Below are 24,336 nucleotides of genomic sequence, written 5' to 3'. Positions count from 1 at the left end.
GCATGTGATCCCTAGGTGGGAATAAAATCTTTGGCTTTAATGTGAGTGCCCCCTAGAGGTTTTTAGTTATTAAACCTCTCCAATGGCAGGTCTGTTCATGCTCAGTGGGACTGGAAAAATCAAAGATTAATAGCCTTTGAATTTTCCTCTGCGCAAGTCCTTTGAAAAGCAAATCTGCAAGTACTTTGTAGCAAATAGACTATAAATGAGGCCACCAGTACAGTAAATGACAAACTAAAATCAAACTGTAGTCTTTGTACCTGAAGAACTAGGAAACAGAATGTACAGCAAACTACACTGTACCCCGGTTCTTCGGGTAAGGATCAAAGGATTTCTTCACCTCACAAGAACTCCCATTGTCATTGTACTAGTTATTATTTAAAGTTACTTTTACAGTTTAATTCTACTTATACCTATAGCCCACTAAACAAAATTTGACTTGCTTGTGAGTGAACACCTGAAGGACAGCGCTGTTTAGTCTGTTACACACTCTGCTTCTATTAAAATAATGAATATTAGTCCCAGAGAGACAACTAGTATACTAACGTACAAAAAGAATGCTCATAAGCAAGAAGGTAGAATAATCAAACCTGAAATGCAGATTTATGCTGAAGCATCACCGTTTTATTAAACAGTAGACAATGAAACTTTAACACTAAGCCCATTCCTAGCTATTAATAAAAAAACAAATAATTACAACAGTAGCTTTGTATGAGTTAACAGCGCTATTGCCCACACAGGCTGATCACAGTGTCACCCAGCGTGCTAAGAGGAAATAGTTGCTGCCTTGAGCATTAATCTGCCCACGTGAAATGAAGCATGCTGGCTGACCACAGAATGGCCTCTGTTCCCTTTCGCAATTGCCAACATCTGTTGGGCAGATCTATGAATAATTTTATGACAAAAACTCTCCCCTACCAAACCAAATTTTGGAAGGTGGGGGGGGGGGGGATGCACATGTAACCTAATGCCAAATAAGGGCTCTGTTTTGTTCAGTGGTTAGACTCCCCCCCTCCAATACCACTAAGTTGAAAAGTTAATAGGACCAGCAGTTTTGCAGCTAGTGTTTGAAGCCAACTAACCAAATGAGCACAACAGTGCCCATCAAGCACAATAGATTTCAAAACTCATTGAAATTTTCACCAAACGATGGGGAGTTTTGAAATTTGAAGCAGGGCTTGGTTTTTCAGCTTGGAATTTTCAAGCATGTGAATATGGATCATACCAGAGCCTTGACTGATGACACAAAAGCCTTTAATTGTGCATTAGGAGTACTCTTTTGTTATATCGTTCCTAGGAGGATACTGCATTTGTGTATTTTGACAAAAGGAAGCATTGACTTCTAAAGGCTTACACTCTGAAAATTGTGTTGGTCTCTAGGAATTGTCATGTGAAAAACTGCAAGGTCTTCAAAATTAGTCTCCCATCTACTCAGCTTTCTGAGCAAGCTCACTATGCCAGTCCAGTAGGTCAGAAGGGATAAGATGACAGATGAAAAATTTTACAACTATTTGGTCTATTATTATAGGACTATTATTACAGAAGAAGCAATGTTCATAATGGCTTCAAAGAACTGTAAATAATTATTACATGTTCCCTCCTACTGTTGCCTCCTTCTGAATTTTATTTCCTCCAAAGAAAGGTAATGCTGATCTCCTGTTCTGGATAAGGTTGACTTTTGTACAGCAAGTTAAAAGCTTAGAAGTGCTTCTGGACCCAGCTTCACTGTTTGAAAAGTAAGTTGGCACAGTGGCCAGGAACACTTTCTATTACTTCTATTACACTATTGTTCATATTTCTTAAAGTCCAAAACAAAAGGGGGATCCCACTGACAAAGGGGGTCTCACCTGGAAGAAGGGGTAGTATCCTTACACTTGAACCATTAGGTGAAAAAGACTCATGCTTTTGATGTAGAACTACTACACCAACTACAACTACTACTAGCACCCTACCTGTCTCCTGATCACTTGGTCACAGAGATCCATGTGACAATCACCTCCAGAATAGATTTCCGTAACTCGCTCTATGCGAGCCTACCCTTGTCCTTGATCCGGAAACTTCAGCTAGTACAAAACGCAGCTCCTAGGGTCCTCACTAACACGTCTTGGAGGGCCCATATCCAGCCTGTGTTGAGGCAGCTGAATTGGTTGACAATTGCTGCCCGGATCTGGTTCAAGGTTCTAGTTTTAACCTTTAAGGCCTTACGTGGGTTGGAACCCACATACTTGACGGACTGCCTGTCACCCTATGACCCCCGCAGGGCCTTACACTCTGCGGGTGCGAATTTACTGGTCGTTCCTAGCCCTAAAGAACCTCACCTAGCCTAACCAGGGCCAGGGCTTTTTCAGTCCTGGCCCCTACTTGGTAGAATGAGCTCCTGGGTGAGCTGCGGGCACTGCAGGATTTGCCAGCTTTCTGCAGGGCCTGTAAAACAGAACTCTTCCACCAGGCTTTTGGTTGAGGCTGGGGTCAGTGAATGAGAGCCATCTCCCCCCCCCCCCTGGGACTAGCAGTTACACTACACCCTCCATTTTTCCCGCCGCTCTGGTAGTGGGGGGTGGGAACAAGATTGTTTTTTCTGTCATGTTAGGATTTTTAAAGTCTTTTAATGGATATTTTAATTGGGGTTAAGACTGTTGTTACCCGCCACAAGCCTTGCAGGGAGTGGTGGGAAATATAATGATGATGATGATGATGATGATGATGATGATGATGATGATGATGATGATGATGATGATGATGATGATGATGATGATGATGATAGAATTCTAAAGTACTGTTTTACCACAAGGACATTTTCAAAAAGAATTTATATAAAGTTAGCCATTAGCTACAAACCTTGAGATTGCATAAAACTGGCTCTGTAAGAATTTAATTCTTTCACTGGCATATAAAAGATCAATTCTATAGGAAGCCCTAATCTACGTTCATACTCAAGACACTTTATAAGAATTAGCCATCCAAAAATTCTGTTAAGAGTTGTTACATCGAACAACATTCCAGGATCCAGATCCTAGAACCATAGCTGAAAACATTTCATAAACAAAAATTGTGCAGCAGATACAATATTTCTAGATTTGGGATCACAGGTTTATGCTCCCTTTGTGTAGCGTTACATTTGTATTGGGATCAAAATTAATTACAGCTAGTTCCAACTCTTGTTTTATGGTTGTCTTCGACCACTGCTTTAGAGCTAGCCATGATGGTAAATGCTAACCATGGTATATCTTGATTGATACTGAAAAAGAAAGTGGAAAAGAAGGGAGGATAAACAGATTTGCAATTCTACGAGATAGTTTCTTAAAAGATTTCTATCAGCACACAACTTTACGTATATATACAGTAATAGTCCTGTGTATAAAAAGCATTATGGCAGAACTGATCCTTGGAAAAATAATCTAATGGTCCAAAGAGAACCATAATTATATAAAGGAACACATATTCAGCATTCATAAGGGAATGTAGTGTTGGATTCCTGTACTGAGAGAGTTGCATTTGTGGTGAATTTGTGGCTGTCCTGTGGTGAGACAATGACACAGACTACTGCAAAGAAACAAATTTTAGAAAGGCAAAGGTGAATGAAATGGTGCAATCTTCATTTGTATTTTTGGGCAACAAGTCTAATCACAGAACCAACATATGGACAATTTTACCATCGTGGGCAGTTAAGGGCTTTGAAGGTTAACACCAACACCTTGATTGAGATCTGAATATTAAATGGTAGCCAGTGCAACTGACATAAAATTGGAGTAATATGAGCTGACCCTGATGTTCAAGTCAGCAACTTGGCAGCAGAATTCTGGACCATCCTAATATCCTAAATCTTGGCTGCCAGTCCCTTTACATCTTCAGCCTTAGGCATGTCCGCCCAGGCTACTGACTATGGAGTGGAGCCACTTTGCTGCCGGTCAGCAATACAAGCCATTTTCTGCCTTCTGTGGAACCGCCAGTCATACAGGCGATGGAGAATCTACTATGCTTTGCCTTGCTTTCCTCAGCAATCTTTTGATACAAAGCTGGTCCACCCATGCACTCTATGGGAATAGCTGGTGACCTTTTGATAGGCTGTTCAGGATTCTTTTTGCCTACTCCAAAGTGTTCTGTGGAGCGGTGGCATTCTCTAACTAGGTCTGATCTTTTAACCTAATCTTTTAACTTGCATGGGGCGGGGGAAGTGGGGAGAAAGAAAGGAAGGGAGAAAGTCAGGCAGATCATAAGAGAGGAAGTGAGAGGGAGAGAGAGACAGGCAGGAAGTCGATAGAGAAATAGAGGAAGTAAGGAATGCATGAAGGAAGGAAGGAAGAAGGAAGGAAGGCAGGCAGGGAGATAGGTGGACTGGGAGGGGCGGGGGGAAAGGAGGGAGGTCGCACAGGGTCTGGGGGGAGTGGCGAGGGGGGCGCGAAGGGGGGGGTAGGGAAGAGTGTTGGGTAGAGAGGGGTGGGTGCTTGGGTGCATGGCTCGCAGGCATGACTTTTTTGGGGGGGTCAGGGATAGACAGCGACGGGTGGGTGCGTGGGTCGGTGGATTGGCGGCGGAAGGAGGGGAGCGTGGGGGCGAATTTTGAGCATGTGGGGGGGAGGACGGTGACAGGTGGGCCGGTGGCTCCACGGTGGAGGGGTGGAGCGTGGCAGCGACTTCTGGGGGTGGATGGGCAGGTTGTTCGGAGGGGGGAAACTGGCGCGGAGCAGCAGCAGTTCGGGGGGCAAGGTGGGGGGCCAAGAGCACGGAGGGTGGGTGGGTGGGTGGGTACCGCGGGTGGGCTTACCTCGGCCATCATGGTGGTGCCAGGCGTCCTGGGTGGCTGGGCAGGAGCACAAGGTGCCCCTCCCCTGGTGGCGCCACCCCAGACTGCCCCAGACTGCCACCTCCAGGCGACCGCCGATGGCAGCCAGCTGGCCGCGGTAGCAGCGACCAGGGCTGCGATGGCGGCCTGGAGGGAAGGCTGATCAGGAGGCTCAGGAAGCCCTCACCAGCATGGTCCCTGCCTCGGTGGCAGGAAAGGAGCAGGGCCACTGCGTCTTTGATGCGGCAGCCTGCTCCTTTCCCTGCGGCGAACCCCCAGAGTGGCCTGTCCAGGGCGGGCCAAGTGGCCACTTGGCCCCTGAGTGGCACTTGGAGGGGCCAATTAGGAGCCACTTTGTGGCTCCTGATTGGCCCCTCCGATTTTTTATCACAGCCCTGTCAGGCCCTGTCCTTTTCTCCTCCCACCTAACCCTTAGGGCTTTATTATTACCACTCCGCAGGAGCGGTTACAGATAGAAGATTACTGCTGCTTGCCATTTGACCAATATGAAAGCTCAGTGAAGGCTGAATCATACAAGTAAAATAAAAATAATGCACTTATGGTCAATTTCTACATATACAAATACACTTCTTGACAGTAACTTTTCCAAATGCAGACTTCCACATTGTTACAAGTGCTTAACACCACTGTCAGCATTCAGGCGCAATAGAAGGCTAAAGCAAGTGGGAGGCAGGAAATGTCTTTTTAACATCTAGATCTAAATAGACACACAAAAAACATGTATGGACATAAACACAATTAGGTCTAAAATGTACAGTTCCCACTGATTGAGGCAAATGTCTTTGCTAGCAAATACCCTGTCTCTCTTCTCTGACTTGAATGAATTCATTGGCACCAAAAAGGGTTCAGGTAAATGTTGAAATACAGCTACTCTTATCTTGATTATTATCTCAGATTCTAAAGGTGTAGCAGCATGAAAAACTTCAAAAATCATTCTATAACTGTTAGATGAAATTATTTTCGGTTTTGCTCACTGAAGAGAGCAGATACCAGCCTAAAACGAAGAGGAAACAGAATGCTAGATTGAGCTAGATTTTTCATGCTTCTTTGGTCTGCAAATTCTTCTAATTCACTGACAATTCACACTGAGCCCAGGGCACATTTTCAGTTCTAAATTTCTGACTGCTCGTCCGAACTTTGAAAGGCTGACTCTTATTGAAAAGTAAAATAAAGGGGGGGGGGGGGGGAAATAAGAGACTGAAAAAAAGAACTGTGAAGGACTATGTTGGATACTTTTCTCATTTCTTTTGATGGAGTTGAAAACTCAAGGCTTGTTGTTTCAAACTTTAAGAGGTATATAAAATGATCTTTTCTCTAAGAATAGTGGTCTTCTCCATGAAGTACCTGGTCTAATCTACAATGTCATAATACAGTGGAAATGGGTCATAACAACGAAAAAATTACAGAATCTACTCTAGGGCAAGTTCCACAGAACAGTAAAAATAGCGTTACACCTCCCGAATGGTGTAGCGCTAAATCATATCATGCCTCCCAGCCCCTCCTCACCTTTTTGCTGTTTTGCCTTTGTCTGCCTTCTTTTCATGCATCTTACCCTCCACATCTGCTGCTGGAAATTGCGGAAGAGTGCAACACACCTTATACGCAACTCGCTTCCGCCCGTCAATCTATCCAAGCAACCAATCCCCTTTCTCCATGTTTTAATGGTCCCGCGATGCCTGCTAATTTTTTTATCATACTTCTACAGTGAAATGCCTATGTATAGAATCATAGATGCATATTGCTTTTTGAACACCATCCCTCATGGGATCACAAGTCCTTTGATACTTTTAATTTTTTTGGGGGGGGAGAAAACTTTAGAGAGGCAAGCTTTGTGTTACAACTTTGAAAAAAAAATATTCTTTTATTTCTGCCACGCTTCTCCACCTATTTGTTGCTCCAGTAAGTTAGCCATTATTAAAAAGAAATTCCCATCCCTGGGAACAAGGGAGAGGGAGGCGGGTGTGAGGGCAGGATGAGGCAGCCGCCTTTAGCATGTTTGAGCCTCCATACCTTCCCTCTGCTGGTTGCTCTCCGGTAGCTAGCACTAAATAGCTTGGGGAATCCATTTTATGCGATTCCCGAACTCGCACTTTAAAATGGAGGATGTAGCAATCCAGTTACTGCCCAGATGCTGGATGTTGGTGGTATTATATGGAGGGGACAGAATATAATGACTACATTAGTTAAGCATTTCACTACATTTAACGGGTGCAGAAATACCATGGGTATAGTCAAAGGCTTGGATTGGGAGGGAAGAATGAAATCGTAGGTGATTTATGGCAACCCCATGGGGTTTTAAAGGAAAGGGACATTCACAGGTGGTTTGCCATTGCCTGCCATTGGTCTCCCTCCTAAACACTGTGTGTGTGTGTGTGTGTGTGTGTGTGTGTGTGTGTGTATATATAGCAAACTAAATAGCCTAGGATTTTCACTCTTAGCAGTTCTACATTTAGGCCATGATCAAGCTAGACAAACTATAAATCAAAGGGTCAAAGATATTGAGTATCAAAAGAACCTTTCTAGCACCCCTTCATTTAATGTGCCCCTCCCTAACAGATTTATATTAACACCTGCTCCCTACCTCTACCTGCTGGAAATAATCACAGAAGCACATACACACTTGCCAGATGCTCAGCCCTAGCCTCTGCTATTATAGAAAGAAAATTTAATAAGATCCCTAGGGAGAAGAGAATCTGTCTATGTAACACTAAGGAACTGGAAACTATTAACCATGTTCTCTTCAGATACCCTTTATATAGGGAACCTCATGCCAAGTAAGCTTGTGCGATTCGGCCGCTTCGGCAGCCATTCCCTCTGGGGGCAGCCAGCACCGCGCCGTGGGGGGGGGAGGGCGGCGCGAGCTGCAGTGCGAGCTGCAGCGCGACAGCGGGTGCCCGAGCCGCCCTCCCCCCTTGCAGCGCGGCGCTGGCTGTGCCCAGAGGGAATAGCCGCCGAAGCAGCCAAATCGGACAAGCCTAATGCCAAGATTATTGAGCCTCTGATTATGAATGCTGAGGATAAAGAGAATTGCATTAAAAAGCTCCTTATGGGAGATAATACCCCCAACCACCTCCCAGGTTGCAAATTAAGATCAGACAATTAAGTATAGCTGCCGTATAGTTTTTATCTCTTGGTTTACCTGTTTTATTAACAATTAGTTTGTATTTTTATTCTAAGTTTTCTGTTTTATAGTTTTTTGTTATGGCTGGCAATTTCTGAATTAAAATTTGATTGACTGGTATATATTTACTTGAGGGGTGCAATGAACCCTCTTTTGCAATTCAAGCAAAAAAGCAGGAATAAATAAATAATAAATAAATTTCAAATAAAATCATAGTCTGTTTTTTTTAATGTTTTTACCCAACCACCCAACCACTCTGTACAAATGGAGGTTCAAACACAGCAACTGGATTCAACAAACATAAGTCTTCCTGAGTACCAAAGAAACATTTCACTTTGAAGACAGCCTTTCTTAATTAGACACTTTAACATTTAGAACTTGCAGAAATTTAATATGTTACAGGGAATAATTAAATCTTGAAAATGAAATAGGATACTTTATACCCCTGCAAAAATTGTTTCATAATTCTTTCACAGGTTGTGAAAGTAACTTTATAAGCATACTTTCCTTCGAAAAACAGGTGCAGATTATAATTGTGGCATAATTTTAAAATAATCTAGCATGGAAAATTGAAGGAAAAAATCCCCTAAAAGAATAAAACCACACAGCAATTTTGCAGAGTTTCTGTTTCAGTAATTAGCCCTTTTTACAGCAGCAGCAACTCATACAGGACTTTTCATTTCACAGTATAAGACTTAACCATTTCATTGCAATAAGACATTTCAAGAATGCATACAAAAATGCTTCTTTGCAAGATAGGATCTTAAAAGGTTACATTCAGCCACATGAGAGAAGCCAGTTCATCCACAGAGAGGGCAGGGGACAAGCAGCAAACCACTTCCTCCTCCTTCGTGTACTCGATGCCGTACAACCACTCGCATTTCCACTTGGCCAAGGGCCTGGCTAACATTCTGCTAACCACAGAACCCGTGCTAGCCCCACCTTCCTTTGCTTGTGATTATGCTGTTTCAAGCATGAGCTGTGTTTTTAGAGGAACTAAAGTTTTATTAGCAAAGATGCAACCATAAGGCATACTTTGCAAAAGTCAAATTCTGCCCTAGGTCAAGGGAGTATTTACTATTTGGTATTTAATGCCCTTACTAGAAAATTGGTTCTGAAGGCCACAGAAACTATTTTTGACCACGAAGGTTTCTATTTATGTGTTTCAGAATCATTAATGCTTCTACTACACTCCAGAAATCTTCCTGCTGAGTCTACAGATTCCTCACTGAACAATCAATAGTAAATCTGCAGTTCTATTTTTAGCACTTTAAAGCAAAAACAGAAATTGAAGCACTTGGACTACTGTGGTGAATCCGCCCCCCTTTTTTATCTTTATGTGTTAAAGCTTTTGGTTTCTTTATTGTCTACTTTTAACTTTTTCCCAATAAAACATATGGCAGCATTCTTCTAATCAGTAACTTCCTAGTGGCTAGTTTTTTTGTTTTGTTTAATCTACCAGAAAGGGAAAAGTCAGTTGGAACCCAAGCTCTCTCAAGAAAAGTGGGAGCATCTTTGCTCCATCTTTGAGTGAGAGCAGCTGAGGAGCTGTAGCCAACATCTTTAACCCCCCCCCCCCCGCCCCGCTCCAGCTACGGCTGCTAAAGAGGACTACGGCTGCTAAAGAGGATGAGGTTGACCAGTTCTATGAAGCCCTACAACACCTTCTAGAAGCAACGCCCAAAAATGATGTGCTTATCATCATGGGGGATTGGAATGCTAAAGTAGGACGCCAAAAGATAACCGGGATAACAGGCAAGTTTGGCTTTAGAGTACAAAATGAAGCAGAGCACAACCTGGTAGAATTTTGCAAAGAGAATACAATGGTCATAGCAAACACTCTTTTCCAACAACCCAACAGACTACACATGGACATCACCAGACGGTCAACACAGAAATCAGATTGACTATGTGCTCTGCAGCCAAAGATGGAGAAATTCTATACGGTCAGTAAAAACAAGACCAGGAGCTGATTGTGGTTCAGATCATCAGCTTCTTGTTGCAAAATTTAGGTTTAAATTGAAGAAAGTAGGGGAAAGCACTAGGCCACTCAGGTATGAACTAAATCATATCCCTGACGAATATACAGTAGTGGTGACAAATAGATTTAAAGAATTAAATCTGATACACAGAGTGCCTGAAGAACTATGGGCAGAGGTTCGCAACATTGTACAAGAGGTAGCAACTAAAACCATCCCAAAGAAAAAGAAATGCAAGAAAGCAAAATGGCTGTCTGAGGAAGCTTTACAAATAGCTGAGGAGAGAAGGGAAGTGAAATGCAAGGGAGAAAGAGAAAAAAACACCCAACTGAATGCTGAATTCCAGAGACCAGCTAGAAGAGATAATAATGCCTTTTTAAATGAACAGTGCAAACAAATAGAAGAAAACAATAGAATGGGGAGGACCAGAGATCTTTTCAAGAAATTTGGAGATTTGAAGAGAACATTTCATGCAAAGATGGACATGATAAAGGACCAAAATAGTAGGGACCTCACAGAAGCAGAAGAGATTTTTCAAAGGTGGCAAAATTATACAGAGGAACTATACAAGAGCGAGCCTGACATCCCTGATAACAACGATGGGGTAGTTACTGACCTGGAGCCAGACATCCTGGAATGTGAAGTCAAATGGGCCTTAGGAAGTCTGAGCAACAATAAAGCTAGTGGTGGTGACAGCATTCCAGTTGAACTATTCAAAATCTTAAAAGATGATGCAGTAAAAGTGCTACACTCAATATGCCAGCAAATTTGGAAAACTCAACAATGGCCACAGGATTGGAAAAGGTCAGTTTATATTCCAATCCCAAAGAAGGGCAATTCCAAAGAAGGTTCAAACTACCACACCATTGCATTCATTTCTCATGCTAGCACAGTTATGCTCAAAATCCTACAAGCTAGGTTCCAGCAATATGTGGACCGAGAACTTCCAGAAGTACAGGCAGGATTTCGAAGAGGCAGAGGAACTAGAGATCAAATTGCCAACATACGCTGGATCATGGAGAAAGCTAGGGAGTTCTGCTTCATTGACTATGCTAAAGCCTTTGATTGTGTGGAGCCCAACAAATTGTGGCAAGTTCTTAAAGAGATGGGAATACCAGAGCATCTTATTTCTCTCTTAAGAAACATATATGCAGGTCAAGAAGCAACAGTGAGAACCAGGCATGGAATCACTGATTGGTTCAAAATTGAGAAAGGAGTTCGGCAAGGCTGTATATTGTCGCCTTGCCTATTTAACTTGTATGCTGAGCACATCATGAGAAAGGCGAGGTTAGATGAGTCACAAATTGGGATCAAGATTACAGGGAGAAATATCAACAACCTCAGATATGCAGATACCACTCTAATGGCAGAAAGTGAAGAGGAACTAAAGAGCCTGTTGTTGCAGGTGAAGGAGGGGAGTGCAAAAGTTGGCTTGAAACTCAACATCAAGAAAACAAAGATCATGGCATCCAGCCCTCTCAATTCCTGGCAAATAGATTGGGAAGAAATGGAGGTAGTGATAGATTTTATTTTCCTGGGCTCCAAGATCACTGCAGATGGGGACTGCAGCAAAGAAATTAAAAGACGCTTGCTCCTGGGGAGGAAAGCTATGGCAAATCTAGACAGCATCCTAAAAAGCAGAGACATCACCCTGCCAACAAAAGTGCGTCTAGTCAAGGCTATGGTCTTCCCAGTTGTAATGTAAGGCTGTGAAAGTTGGACCATAAGGAAGGCCGAGCATCAAAGAATTGAGGCTTTTGAACTCTGGTGCTGGAGAAGACTCTTGCGAGTCCCTTGGACCAGGGGTAGTCAACCTGTGGTCCTCCAGATGTTCATGGACTACAATTCCCATGATCTCCTGCTGGCAGGGGATCATGGGAATTGTAGTCCATTAACTTTTTTTTTTATTTAGATTTATATACCGCCCTCCCAGAAGGCTCAGGAGGACATCTGGAGGACCACAGATTGACTACCCCTGCCTTGGACTGCAAGGCGAACAAACCAGTCAGTCCTAGAGGAGATCAGCCCTGACTGCTCCTTAGAAGGCCTGATCCTGAAGATGAAACTCAAATACTTTGGCCACCTCATGAAAAGGAAGGACTCCATGGAGAAGAGCCTAATGCTGGGAGCGATTGAGGGCAAAAGAAGAAGGGGACAACAGAGAATGAGGTGGCTGGATGGGGTCACTGAAGCAGTAGGTGCAAACTTAAATGGACTCCGGGGAATGGTAGAGGACAGGAAGGCCTGGAGGATCATTGTTCATGGGGTCGCGATGGGTCAGACACGACTTCGCACCTAACAATAACATGACCATATATGCTCATTGTCAACCCACCCACCCCTTCCAAAATGGCCAATGATGGACCTGGAGAGAGTGGGAAGAGGAGGGGCCCCAGGTGGGCATGTGCATAGCTATGGTTCCCAACCATATTCTCCATGATCACACCACTTCTGGGTTTTTCAAAGTCTAAAGAATGTTTCACAGGTTTCTCTACTGTAAAAAAGTTCAAAAAGACCGTATTAGACGGTAAAGATATGATGGTCCGTAGTTAAAATATAACTGAATGACCAAACTCAATGGTGAACAAGTTTTCTTCGCTTGCTAATTTCTTGATTTCTCTAAGAACAGAGATATTTAGTGAGGTTTCTATTGCTCTTTTCTTTTGCTTACTCTGACCACTTAATTAAGAAGTTACCCCTTCTATTCTGGTTGTTTTGTGTTTAATAAATTTCTTCAACTGTTTTTTTGCATATGGCTTATGTTGTTTTTCTACTGAATAAAGCCGGATAGTTTGTGTCAGTTACTAATACATCCCATCCCAGAATCAGCTGAGTTACTAGGCTAAAAGGCTTGGTTAAAAATGAGGGTTCTACTGGTGGCAGCAAAAAAGTAACATGGGAGAGGGGGAGGTATACCTGATTGTTTAAGTGTGGCAATCTGTTGAATTAGTTTAAGGTCCTCCATTAGCGGACTGTACTTACCCCCATTCACTACAACTAGGGAGACCCAAAGTCAAATCCCCTTTCAGACATGAACTAATTAACTGACTTTCAGCAAATCAGTCCCATCAGGATTCAATGACTTGTATTTAAAATTACAACAGTCAATATTCTACCCCAAAGATGGTAATGAAGGAAAAAAGAACTGTGAAATCAGATGTTGCCCAAAATATTACTGTTTCAACAGATTTGGCCTATCTTCCTCGACAAATAAGGTGAATACATGGATTCATTACTGAGAATCAACTTCCCATTCTTGTGGCAGACCAACAGGGCAGCTATCAATGGCAAAATCATCCAACTACACCTGCTTTGACACCAATAAAATGAACCCTATGCTTGTCAATTATGTGCAAAGAATTTCCAAAGGCCTATATGCTTTGGAGGTACTTCAGTTACAATTTCCATATCTCCTTCATAGTAAGTCTCATTTTTATCAGCTTACAAACTTATCTCAAATTCCATTTAGAGAAACCCATTAAACATTATCAGACAAATGCTCTTAAATGTGATGCTTTCTTCCTTACTCTCAGTTCCAACAATATGAAGACATATTTTATCTAACAGATAACTGTTTTACATTCACAAATAACGATCTTAAAATTCAAGAAGGCGGCAACATTCCACTGATCACTATTCCTTAATCTTTGTTCTGCCACTACTAACAAGTTCAAACCACACTAAATTTGGCTTCAATGCATCATTCCACAATCACATTTAGCAGAACGTTTCTGACACAAACTTGTGGTATTACACAATAGACTTTTCTTACTGCTTTATCCAATATAGATATACCAAATATTTTGATTCATAGTCCCTTCAAATGGTCACCTGTAAAATATTTTGAATGTACTTAATGGATTTCTGCATTAGATTATCACTGTGCTGTTTTGAAGTATGCCAACAGCATCAAAGCAGTGAGGAAATGAAACTGAGATTATACAATATGAAATCTAACAAGGATGCATTCCTCTCCTGAGCAACTTAAACCCAATAAAATTAAAAACAAATGTCTTCCTGCCATAATACAATAAAACCTAAGCCAAAAATGTGAGCTGCTTAAGGCACAGAGGGAATATCTACCACTAACCAGCCATTAGATCCCTCATCACGCTCTGCTAATTCACACATTCCCCTGTAACTGGGTCAGATTTATTCTGCAACTGTGCTTGTTTTTGCAAGTCTCTTTTCAATCAAAAACTGCCTAATGAATTCCTTAATGAATAAAAGTTTTCCAACATTTGTTAAAAATGTGCACAAATACAGAGTTTCCAATCAAAATCTGATAGATTAAGTAACTGACAGCAGGCAGACAATAAACATAAAAATAATGTATATATATATATATATATATTAGAAAACATTTATGCCACCTCCCAAAGAACCTTTCCAAAGTGTCATGCAAAATAACATAAAAACAAAATATCAGAAAACATTAATTAAATTCCAGTATAAAAACGCAGACCAAAAACAGATTAAAAAAAAACAGTTTTCAGTCTAAAACAGTGTTAATAAATTAATCCATGAATAGAGTGAACTGCAATGTTTTGGCCTGGCACATAAAAGTAAGTAGGGGACAGGTGAACCTCTAGGGCAGGGGTGGCCACCCCTGCTCTAGGAGAAGGGCACTGAATAAGTGTGCCGCCACTACTGAAAAGTCCCTGTGTTTAGTTGTCACCTGCCTGATGTCTAAAGATAGGGGCAGGGATAGCAGGGCTTTAAAGTTAAGAAACAACACTTTGAATTGTTCATAGAAACAAATGCATATGCCAATGATATAATCCTTGTATAGTACCCCTGATAATAGCTTGGCTACTATATTTTGGATAAGCTGAAGTTCCTGGATCATTTTCAAAGGCAATCTCATGCAAATTAACATATTTTATACCTAACAGATCGAATTCAGTTATATAAATGAAAATCAAGAATAAAATAAAATTAAATAGAGAACAATAAAAAGAAAAGATTTAGGTAATATATGCTTTATAATAAAATATTATCAGATATGAAAATAAATTTACAGGATACGTTAAAGATATTTAATTAGAAATGAAATATTAATAAGTAAATTTAAGTTTCTATATAAATGTATTGTTTTGAATAAAAATAATTATAGTTTATGTTCTATGTTTGTATGTAAATTAAAACTGAAACTGAAATAAAATATTAAACTATAAAAAGTTAATAATGTATTTTACCAAATACCTGAGTCACAAGCTGTTCATTCGTTAGACTATTGATCCAACGAGTGTATCGCTCAGTGGCCTCTGCTGGTTCTCTCTTAACCTGGCAACCTACAATCTGAAAGTAAGGATGAAAAGCACATATTAGAACCAAACCACATGAAGATCCATGATTAATTTTGTTCCTAAAAGCAATCATCAAGGGTCCAGTTCTATTTGGAAGCACATACTAAGCAAAAAGGAGCTTAATATTTCCCCCTGGACACCATTTTTCCAGCTGACACAGATACAACCACTATCATTAGCCTGGGTAGAGAAAAATAAGAGGCAAGAGATGCTTGTTTTCCAGGAGGACATAATTTCAACTGAAAAAATAGCACAGAGGGGAAAAGTTTTTAAAAGCCTTCCCAGCATCATGGCAACAATTTGAATTGGGATACCCATGGATGGTTTTCAGAGTCAAAAAACACATTAGAACATCTGGTCATTTGTAATTCAGCCTAACATGAAAACTAGAAGAGGAAAATTACCTCAGAAATTCAGTACAGCAAACAAGATACCTCTGGGCTTTGAACCCCATAATAAGATAGTGTACACCTAGTTACACTAGGTTATGCTCAAAATCCTACAAGCTAGGCTCCAGCAATATGTGGACCGAGAACTTCCAGAAGTACAGGCAGGATTTCGAAGAGGCAGAGGAACTAGAGATCAAATTGCCAACATACGCTGGATCATGGAGAAAGCTAGGGAGTACCAGAAGAACGTCTACTTCTGCTTCATTGACTATGCTAAAGCCTTTGATTGTGTGGAGCACAACAAATTGTGGCAAGTTCTTAAAGAGATGGGAATACCAGAGCATCTTATTTGTCTCTTGAGAAATTTATATGCAGGTCAAGAAGCAACAGTGAGAACTGAACATGGAATCACTGACTGGTTCAAAATTGAGAAAGGAGTTCGGCAAGGCTGTATACTGTCGCCTTGCCTATTTAACTTGTATGCAGAGCACATCATGAGAAATGCGGGATTAGAGGAGTCACAAATTGGGATCAAGATTGCAGGGAGAAATATCAACAACCTCAGATATGCAGATGATACCACTCTAATGGCAGAAAGTGAAGAGGAACTAAAGAGCCTGTTGATGCGGGTGAAGGAGGAGAGTGCCAAAGTTGGCTTGAAACTCAACATCAAGAAAACAAAGATCATGGCATCCGGCCCTCTCAATTCCTGGCAAATAGAAGGGGAAGAAATGGAGATAGTGACAGATTTTATTTTCCTGGGCTCCAAGATCACTGCAGATGGGGACTGCAGCAAAGAAATTAAAAGACGCTTGCTCCTGGGGAGGAAAGCTATGGCAAATCTAGACAGCATCCTAAAAAGCAGAGACATCACCCTGCCAACAAAAGTGCGTTTAGTCAAGGCTATGGTCTTTCCAGTTGCAATGTATGGCTGCAAAAGTTGGACCATAAGGAAGGCCGAGCGTCAAAGAATTGAGGCTTTTGAACTCTGGTGCTGGAAAAGACTCTTGCGAGTCCCTTGGACTGCAAGGCGAACAAACCAGTCAGTCCTAGAGGAGATCAGCCCTGACTGCTCTTTAGAAGGCCAGATCCTGAAGATGAAACTCAAATATTTTGGCCACCTCATGAGAAGGAAGGACTCCCTGGAGAAGAGCCTAATGCTGGGAGAGATCGAGGGCAAAAGAAGAAGGGGACGACAGAGAATGAGGTGGATGGATGGAGTCACTGAAGCAGTAGGTGCAAACTTAAATGGACTCCGGGGAATGGTAGAGGACAGGAAGGCCTGGAGGATCACTGTCCATGGGGTCGCGATGGGTCGGACACGACTTCGCACATAACAACAACACCTAGTTACAACTTTTTGTTTTCTGAACTCAAAACAATTTATCTGGCAGGACTGTCAGCAAAAGCAGCTAACTTCATGGGAGCTCATGTGAATGGGAAAATAAATCTGTTTGAAAGGCTGTGAACTTTTTCTCTGCTATGGGTAGAATGCTTTCTGTCACACCCAAACTGACCTACTTGAGTCAATGTGTTTCACAATCTTGGAGCCAAAACAGATGTTATGGCAGCTACAGGTCCAACTTGTGATCAAAAACGCCAGTTTAAGGGAGAATGTAGCCACTTAAAAATGATGCTCTTCCGGCACTTTAAAAGGGAAGAAGGTCAGGTTCTCACAACTTCTTTTAAAATGGCTATATTATCTTCTAAGCAGGAGTCAGGGGCCACAGATTGGAGCTGCAGTGACCAGAAAACTGAGTCCTTAGATCCAGGCTGGAAGTGACCTAAACATGCCCAACAGCTTTAAAATAGAAGACATTGCTCCACCACTCATGTATTCAGACATGAAATTCTTGGGACTTTTAAATTTTTTACATGTTTTTTATCTTGATGCTGTCAGGGGAATGTGTTATAACATAGCATAAACAAATAAATAAATGCATAAATATCTGGTAAACAGACACACACGTATCCAAGAGTATGTGACATTGGTAAGAAGGCTATGTACCTCCTCCTCCATAACTATCAACCTATCAGGCCACTTTGACAAGTATAATCCAACAACATCAGAAGTGCTGAAAGAAGCATGCAAACTCATACGGTTTCCTCAGTGTGCCAATTTCTGTGGCCAGAAGGGCCCCAATGCATTTGACTTTCCTGCTAATTATGAATCCAAAGAAAACAGAACAGTTCTTGTGCTAATTATAGTGTTGCTGACATTTCACACCTGCTACAGCTTCTCTACCTCAGACTCTGACATGGAAGTTGTGGCTTTGGAGCAGTTGGCAAATATTACACACATTCACATTAAGATTAGTGCCTTATGAATTCTGAACTTTGGTTTTAGGTTTCAAAAACTCATTCATTCACAAGGCATCTTAGCTAAAGAAAAGATAATTTATATAAGGCCTGCTGAATAACTTATGACCTAACTCGCTAAATACTGGCCACCAGCCATGTTTGTGATTTGCCAAGAGTGATTAGCCTCTTGTCTTTGTTGTCTGCCAGGGACAGGAAGAAATAGACTTATCAAGCAACTACTAAGGTACAATACATGATGGGTCACTGGTTGTGCATGCCTGATGACGCTTTAGGTGGCTGGATTTAGTAGTATGAAAAATTTTTACACTTGCATTATACCTGTACTGCATCTTGATATCTTAATGTGTCAACAGTTATCCTTGTGGCTCCTGATGCTACTGTGTACAGAGCAACATTCACAGCAGCAACATGTATGTTTTCTGTTGCACAACTGTCAACAAACCGGTGCACCCACGCATCCCCTCCCAGGAGCGTGGCGTGGCTGCTTCGGGTGGGAACGGCTGCTTCGGACATCAAATCACCCAACCCTAATTAATTTGCATTATCATATTGTTCCCCACCACCATCACTAGAACCAACCACAAGAGCTGTCTGAAAATTAAGGGCTCTTCCACCTCACCAAAAAAATCCAGTACCTGAGCTGCTAAATGCAGGTACATATGTGAAATTTCACTTTTCATTCTGAACTGGAGAAAAATATTCAAAGAATGAAGGCTTTTATTTCATACTAGGGGGAAAGCCCATTTTATTTCAAAATAAAATGTTCGCTAGGCCCCCTCCCCAGCGAAGCCTCCACAGAGCGAAGGCTTCCCGGGGTCTGCGGTGCTGCACCGGGAGGCTCTGCGCGTGCTGCACAGGCATGGGCAGCAGTGCCGGTCCCCGGCAAAGCCTTCGCTGGGTGAAGGCTTCCCAGGGCCTTGTGTGGGACAGTGGGAGGCTTTGGCCGGCATAAGCGGGCCTCGCTGGGAGGCACCATCCCTGGCAAAGGCTCGGGCCCCCCCAGCTACCTTCGCAGGGGTACGCAGGGCCGCGGGGCTCGTTGGCCTTCCAGTAGCCGTGGGCCAGTCGCGTGGAGCCTCTCTCGGCGGCATGCTAGGCCCTGGGAAGCCTTCGGGTGGCTGGCGTGCGTGGCGAGAGGCTCTGCGCAGCCTGCGTGCGCCTGGGCAGCAGCTGCTGGATGGGAAAGGAGGGTGGTGGCCCCATGTTCCCCTGCGAAGGCGGCTGATGGGGGGCAGGAAAGGAGCAGGGACTCCATGGCAAGGAACCCCAGGGGGGAAAGGAGCTGGGAAGACGCATCATCCCTGCTCCTTTCCCAAGGGCGAGGGGAAGCCAGCGGGAGGACTCACCGTCGCGGAAGGCAGCTTCTCCTTGTGTGCGGCGAGTCCCCAGCCAGCCCAGGCAAGGCCGGGCCAAGCAGCCAACGGGGAGCCGCGCGATTGGCCGTTTGGCCCTGGAGTGACACTCAGAGGGCCCAATCATATGCCATACCGCCAATAATGGATTTTGGTCCTCCATAGGGAAGGGCGGTATAAAAACGGATGGATGGATGGATGGATGGATGGATGGATGGATGGATGGATGGATGGATGGATGGATGGATGGATGGATGGATGGATGGATGGATGGATGGATGGATCGATGGATGGATGGATGGATAGACGGACAGACAGACAGACAGACGGACAGACAGACAATTAAAATATATTTTAGCTGTATTTTATTTGTTTTATTTTTTTAATGATTGCTGCCATGTGGAACCAAGAAAGGCAGCATAAAAAAAAAATTAATGAATAAATACAATATGTACATACAAATGTACATATATGTACAAATAAATGTACAAATAAATACAAATACAACTTGATTGACAAATTCATATTTAAATGAGGCAGCCATGCTATTCACCAGTCAATAGGAGAAAGCATTTAAGTGAACTTTCTATCAATAGTGCTAAACTGTACATGAAATTAGGCGAAGTGTCAATAGAACAGATAAAACTATCTCAGGTGAACATGTTAACTAATTTTCCCAAGACAGACTACCTGTCCACATTTCTTCTAATAATCAGTAGGATGCAGGCCTTTTAGTTGTATAGAAACTGAGAGGAGCAACATTTTAAATCTGGTTAGAAGTACAATTGATCCTAAACTAATTGTAGATAGGTTACTCTCATTTAAGAAGAGGGATTTGCTTGTATATGTTAAGCAAGAAAGACTTTCTTTCATTTCATGGGGTTTACAAAATAAGCCTTAAGCACACGACTGGCATTGTGCATGAGGAAGTTCAGTGAAATAGGTTCAGAAGGGGGGAAATGCAAAGTGCTAGGCAAACACAATCCTGCCTTGTCTGAAAGGTATGTCATAGCAAAAAGATAAGGAAGCTTAGCTTCAATACACAAAGAAGACTGACCTAGCCAAAGCTGCACAAATATAAATTAATGAACAACTGCCAGGAGGTGACAGATTAGTATTAGTATAGGATTTCTATGTCCAGGTTTCCAATTAAAGTACAATAGCCCCCAGTCTGCCCCTACTGTGAAAAGCAGTAAAGCAAAGCAAGTTTTATAAAATGTGGTTTGAAACTTGCCACTGTAGTATAGTGGTACAGCTCTGGGAGATCCAGATTTGAATTCCTACTCTAGCACTAAAACTTGATATGTGTCCTTGGGCCACTCACACACTCAGTCTATTCTACATGTCAGAGCTGTTGTCATGATAAAACAGAGGAGAGGAGAAGAATGAAAGTTGCTGTGGGGATCCTATGGGTATAACTGAAGTCAAGAAACAGATAGATTGTATCATTTCCATTTTAACTGAGAAGTGACGTGATAGATTAAGGTTCTCTCTAACATTTATAATACTTTGGGGTAAATAGATTACGGGTCATATTATGATGCAGTAATTGGATTTAAGAAAAATAAATAAAGAAAAATAAAAATAAGAAAAAAAATAAATTCTACTGACTAAATAAACAAACACACACACACAAACAATAAAATATATTTCTTTTTTAATTGTCCACTGTATTATGTATGGTCCACTTCAAGAAAGATTAAAAGCAGGATTCTGGAACATAACGCAGTTGCTCCCGGCCTGACGCCCGAGGGAGCCCCCAGCAGTTGCGCGAAGCGCGGCTGCCGGGGGTTCCCTGCCTGGCGCCCTGACGCGGCGAGAGGCACGAAGCGTTTCTCGCCGCGTCAGGCCGCCGCCCGAGGGAGCCCCCAGCAGTCGCGCAAAGCGCGGCTGCCGAGGGCTCCCTGCCTGGTGGCCTGATGCGGCGAGAGGCGCTTCGCGCCTCTCACCGCGTCAGGCCGCCGCCACCGCCGAGAGAACGCCGACCAAGCCAGCCACCGCCAATCAGACCGCCGCCACTGAAACAGCGACACTGAAGAAACACAGCCACTCACAGTAAGTGCCTAGCGCCCGCTGCATTTAGCTGCAGCGGGCTTGATTACTAGTTATATAATATTTAGAGTATATGAAATAAGATGGTACCTGTGAAAGCAATTTATAGAAAACTAGTAGTAGAGGCCGCTGAAACCAAAATTCAGCGGGCGCTAGGGGCCTGGGGAGCTTTTTTCTCCCCCCCATCTGGGAAAAAGCTCCCTAGGCCCCGGGGAATGCGATCCGCGGCTCTGCGAGCCGCAGATCGCCTTCCCTGGGGCCTGGGGAGCTTTTTTCTTTCCCCCCCCCCGATCTTGGAAAAAGCTCCCCAGGTCCCGGGGAAGGCGCTCCACGGCTCGCAGATCCGCGGATCGCCTTCCCTGGGGCCTGGGGAGCTCTTTCCTTTCCCCCCCCCCCCGATCTTGAAAAAAGCTCCCCCGGCCCCGGGGAAGGCGCTAGACTGACCTTGTGGCGGCTCCGCGGGAGTGGACGTCTTCGGGGCTTGCCCGGGCGAGGCATCCGCAGAGTGCGCGAGAAGGCTGCAGGGCCCCAGCCCCGCGGCATGGGTAGCCATCTTCTGCCGCCTCCCGGCAGTCGGTGCAGCCATCCAGTTTGAAAAGGTGAAGCCGGCCAGGGAGGCTTCTCTTGAAGAAGAGTAGCCGGCTCGCTGGGGCGGCCGCCATTTTCTGCTGCCTCGTGGCGGTCGGAGCAGCCATCCAGTTTGAGAAAGTGCAGCCGGCCAGGGAGCCTTCTCTTTAAAAAGAGAAGCCGGCTCGCTGGGGCGGCGGCCTGACACGGTGGCAGCACGGCCCCAGCGAGCCGGCTTCTCTTTTTAAAGAGAAGGCTCCCTGGCCGGCTGCACTTTCTCAAACTGGATGGCTGCTCCGACCGCCGCGAGGCGGCAGAAGATGGCCGCCGCCCCAGTGAGCTGGCTACTCTTCTTAAAGGCTTCTTTTGTCCCTGGGGCAGCGGCCTGACGCGGCGAGAGGCGCTTCGCACCTCTCGCCGCATCAGGCCACCGGGCAGGGAGCCCCTGGCAGCCGCGCTCCGCGCGACTGGCGGGGGCTCCCTCGGGTGGCGGCCTGACACGGTGAGAGGCGCTTCGCGCCTCTCGCCACGTCAGGCCAGGAGCTGCGCGCGGCTCACAATTGCTTGGGCTGGGAATCAGAAGGACCAATCGGCAGGCGCAAAGCGCCTGCCGATTGGTCCCTCCCATTGTCTGTCATGAAGAAGGGTCCAATCCGGACCCTTCCTCATCCCGGACACATCCCGCCCCAGAACACCTTACCCCTTTAGTCCGTGGCGCCACGGGCGGTGTACAGATTCTCTATAGTAGCACACAGAGTGGGGACACAGTATGCTATTAAAGGTGAACAAACACCATAACTGCACATAAGGAATCATGTCTGAATATAAAGCAAAATAGAGGCCACAACTGTCATGACCAACATGTTTGTATCTGAGAGTGACAGACAGACAGACAGACAGACAGACAGACAGACAGACAGACAGACAGACAGACAGACAGACAGACAGACAGACAGACAGACAGACAGACAGACAGACAGACAGACAGACAGACAGACAGACAGACAGACAGACAGACAGACAGACAGACAGACAGACAGACAGACAGACAGACAGACAGACAGACAGACAGACAGACAGACAGACAGACAGACAGACAGACAGACAGACAGACAGACAGACAGACAGACAGACAGACAGACAGACAGACAGACAGACAGACAGACAGACAGACAGACAGACAGACAGACAGACAGACAGACAGACAGACAGACAGACAGACAGACAGACAGACAGACAAAGAAAGAAAGAAAGAAAGAAAGAAAGAAAGAAAGAAAGAAAGAAAGAAAGAAAGAAAGAAAGAAAGAAAGAAAGAAAGAAAGAAAGAAAGAAAGAAAGAAAGAAAGAAAGAAAGAAAGAAAGAAAGAAAGAAAGAAAGAAAGACTTTGTTTCAGGAACAAATATATTTGAGTAGTATTGTGAACAGTAGCTGCTGAATTCAGATGATTAAATCTGCTATTAACTTTAAATGGGCAAACTTTTTAAAATTTTGTTTTCATACACGTTTGATGCCTAGTTTTCAGTAGTTCTTAGTTACTACTGAGTTCCAAGTCATGATGGTAACAAAGAAACACAAACACTAAGATCTCATTACTCATGCTGTTAAGAATAAAACTGTTCAAATGGTTCTTTCTTACATTATTGCAAAACATAAACGAACACTACCCTAAAATGATATGATTGTTGTTCTTCCATTCCTTTCAAATATAAAGTCAACAATAAATTTTTTCACCTTCCTACTGCCAGTGAAACACAATATTGCCTCTGGAAATGGGCACAGGGAACAGATTTCTCTTCCCCTCCTCCCCTTCCATCATGAGAAGTGTGTAGTGGGGTCCAACCCTAGTGTTAACAGAAAAGTAGTTCAGCTAGATATTATTACATAGGAGAGATAATACTTCTGAATATATTAGTCAGTAGTTACGTCCTCGTATCAAGGACACAGACCAACAGTTGAGCCCCAGGTATTAAAAATTGTTTAATAGCCAACCTTTATATTATCCTTAAGCTTCATGTTTTTGACAGCTGTCATCCAGCACACAAACAACCAAAGATCTAGAGAGTTACACCTTCCTCCTGTTTGATCTGGGCAGCCCACCCAACTCAAGTCCAATCCTGCAGAGAGACAGCTCTCTGCAGGATCAGCTGTTCAGTGGCCTCTGTAGCAGACAGTTCAAATCAGGGCCCACACAGAACCCATCCCAGAGAGAGAGTTCTCTCCATGGGATGAAGCTTTGATGTATCCTATCTCTGTTCATTTTGCTAATCTGCTTTATGCCAATAAAAGTGTGTGTGTGTGTGGGAGGGGGGATGAAGCTGTTTGGTGGGCTGTGCAGGTTGAGACCAGCCCTCCTCTCACTGCCCAAGTGATTCTCAAACAAGCCTCTCTAGGAATCACCTGTTTGCTGGACTGCGCAGGGGGACTGGAATCACCTCTTCCC

General features: G+C 43.6%; 1 protein-coding gene across 7 annotated transcripts in view; it reads right to left on the bottom strand.

Moving 5' to 3' along the window:
• QTGAL (queuosine-tRNA galactosyltransferase) overlaps positions 1 to 24,336 on the bottom strand; it is a 267,594-nt gene that overhangs the window by 190,821 nt on the left and 52,437 nt on the right. For 6 of the 7 annotated variants that reach the window (XM_077327585.1, XM_077327584.1, XM_077327587.1 and 3 more), the window contains one exon: positions 15,110 to 15,205. The exons of the other annotated variant lie outside the window; for it this stretch is intronic. In XM_077327585.1, coding sequence (XP_077183700.1) covers positions 15,110 to 15,205 — 96 coding nt within the window. The remainder of the gene's footprint in view (positions 1 to 15,109; positions 15,206 to 24,336) is intronic. 7 annotated transcript variants of the gene reach the window in all.

Source organism: Paroedura picta, chromosome 3 (assembly GCF_049243985.1).
Source record: "Paroedura picta isolate Pp20150507F chromosome 3, Ppicta_v3.0, whole genome shotgun sequence".
In the NCBI taxonomy this organism is placed as follows: Eukaryota; Metazoa; Chordata; class Lepidosauria; order Squamata; family Gekkonidae; genus Paroedura; species Paroedura picta.
The sequence above is the reverse complement of the archived record's forward strand: the minus strand, read 5'-3'. Positions and strand labels throughout refer to the sequence as shown.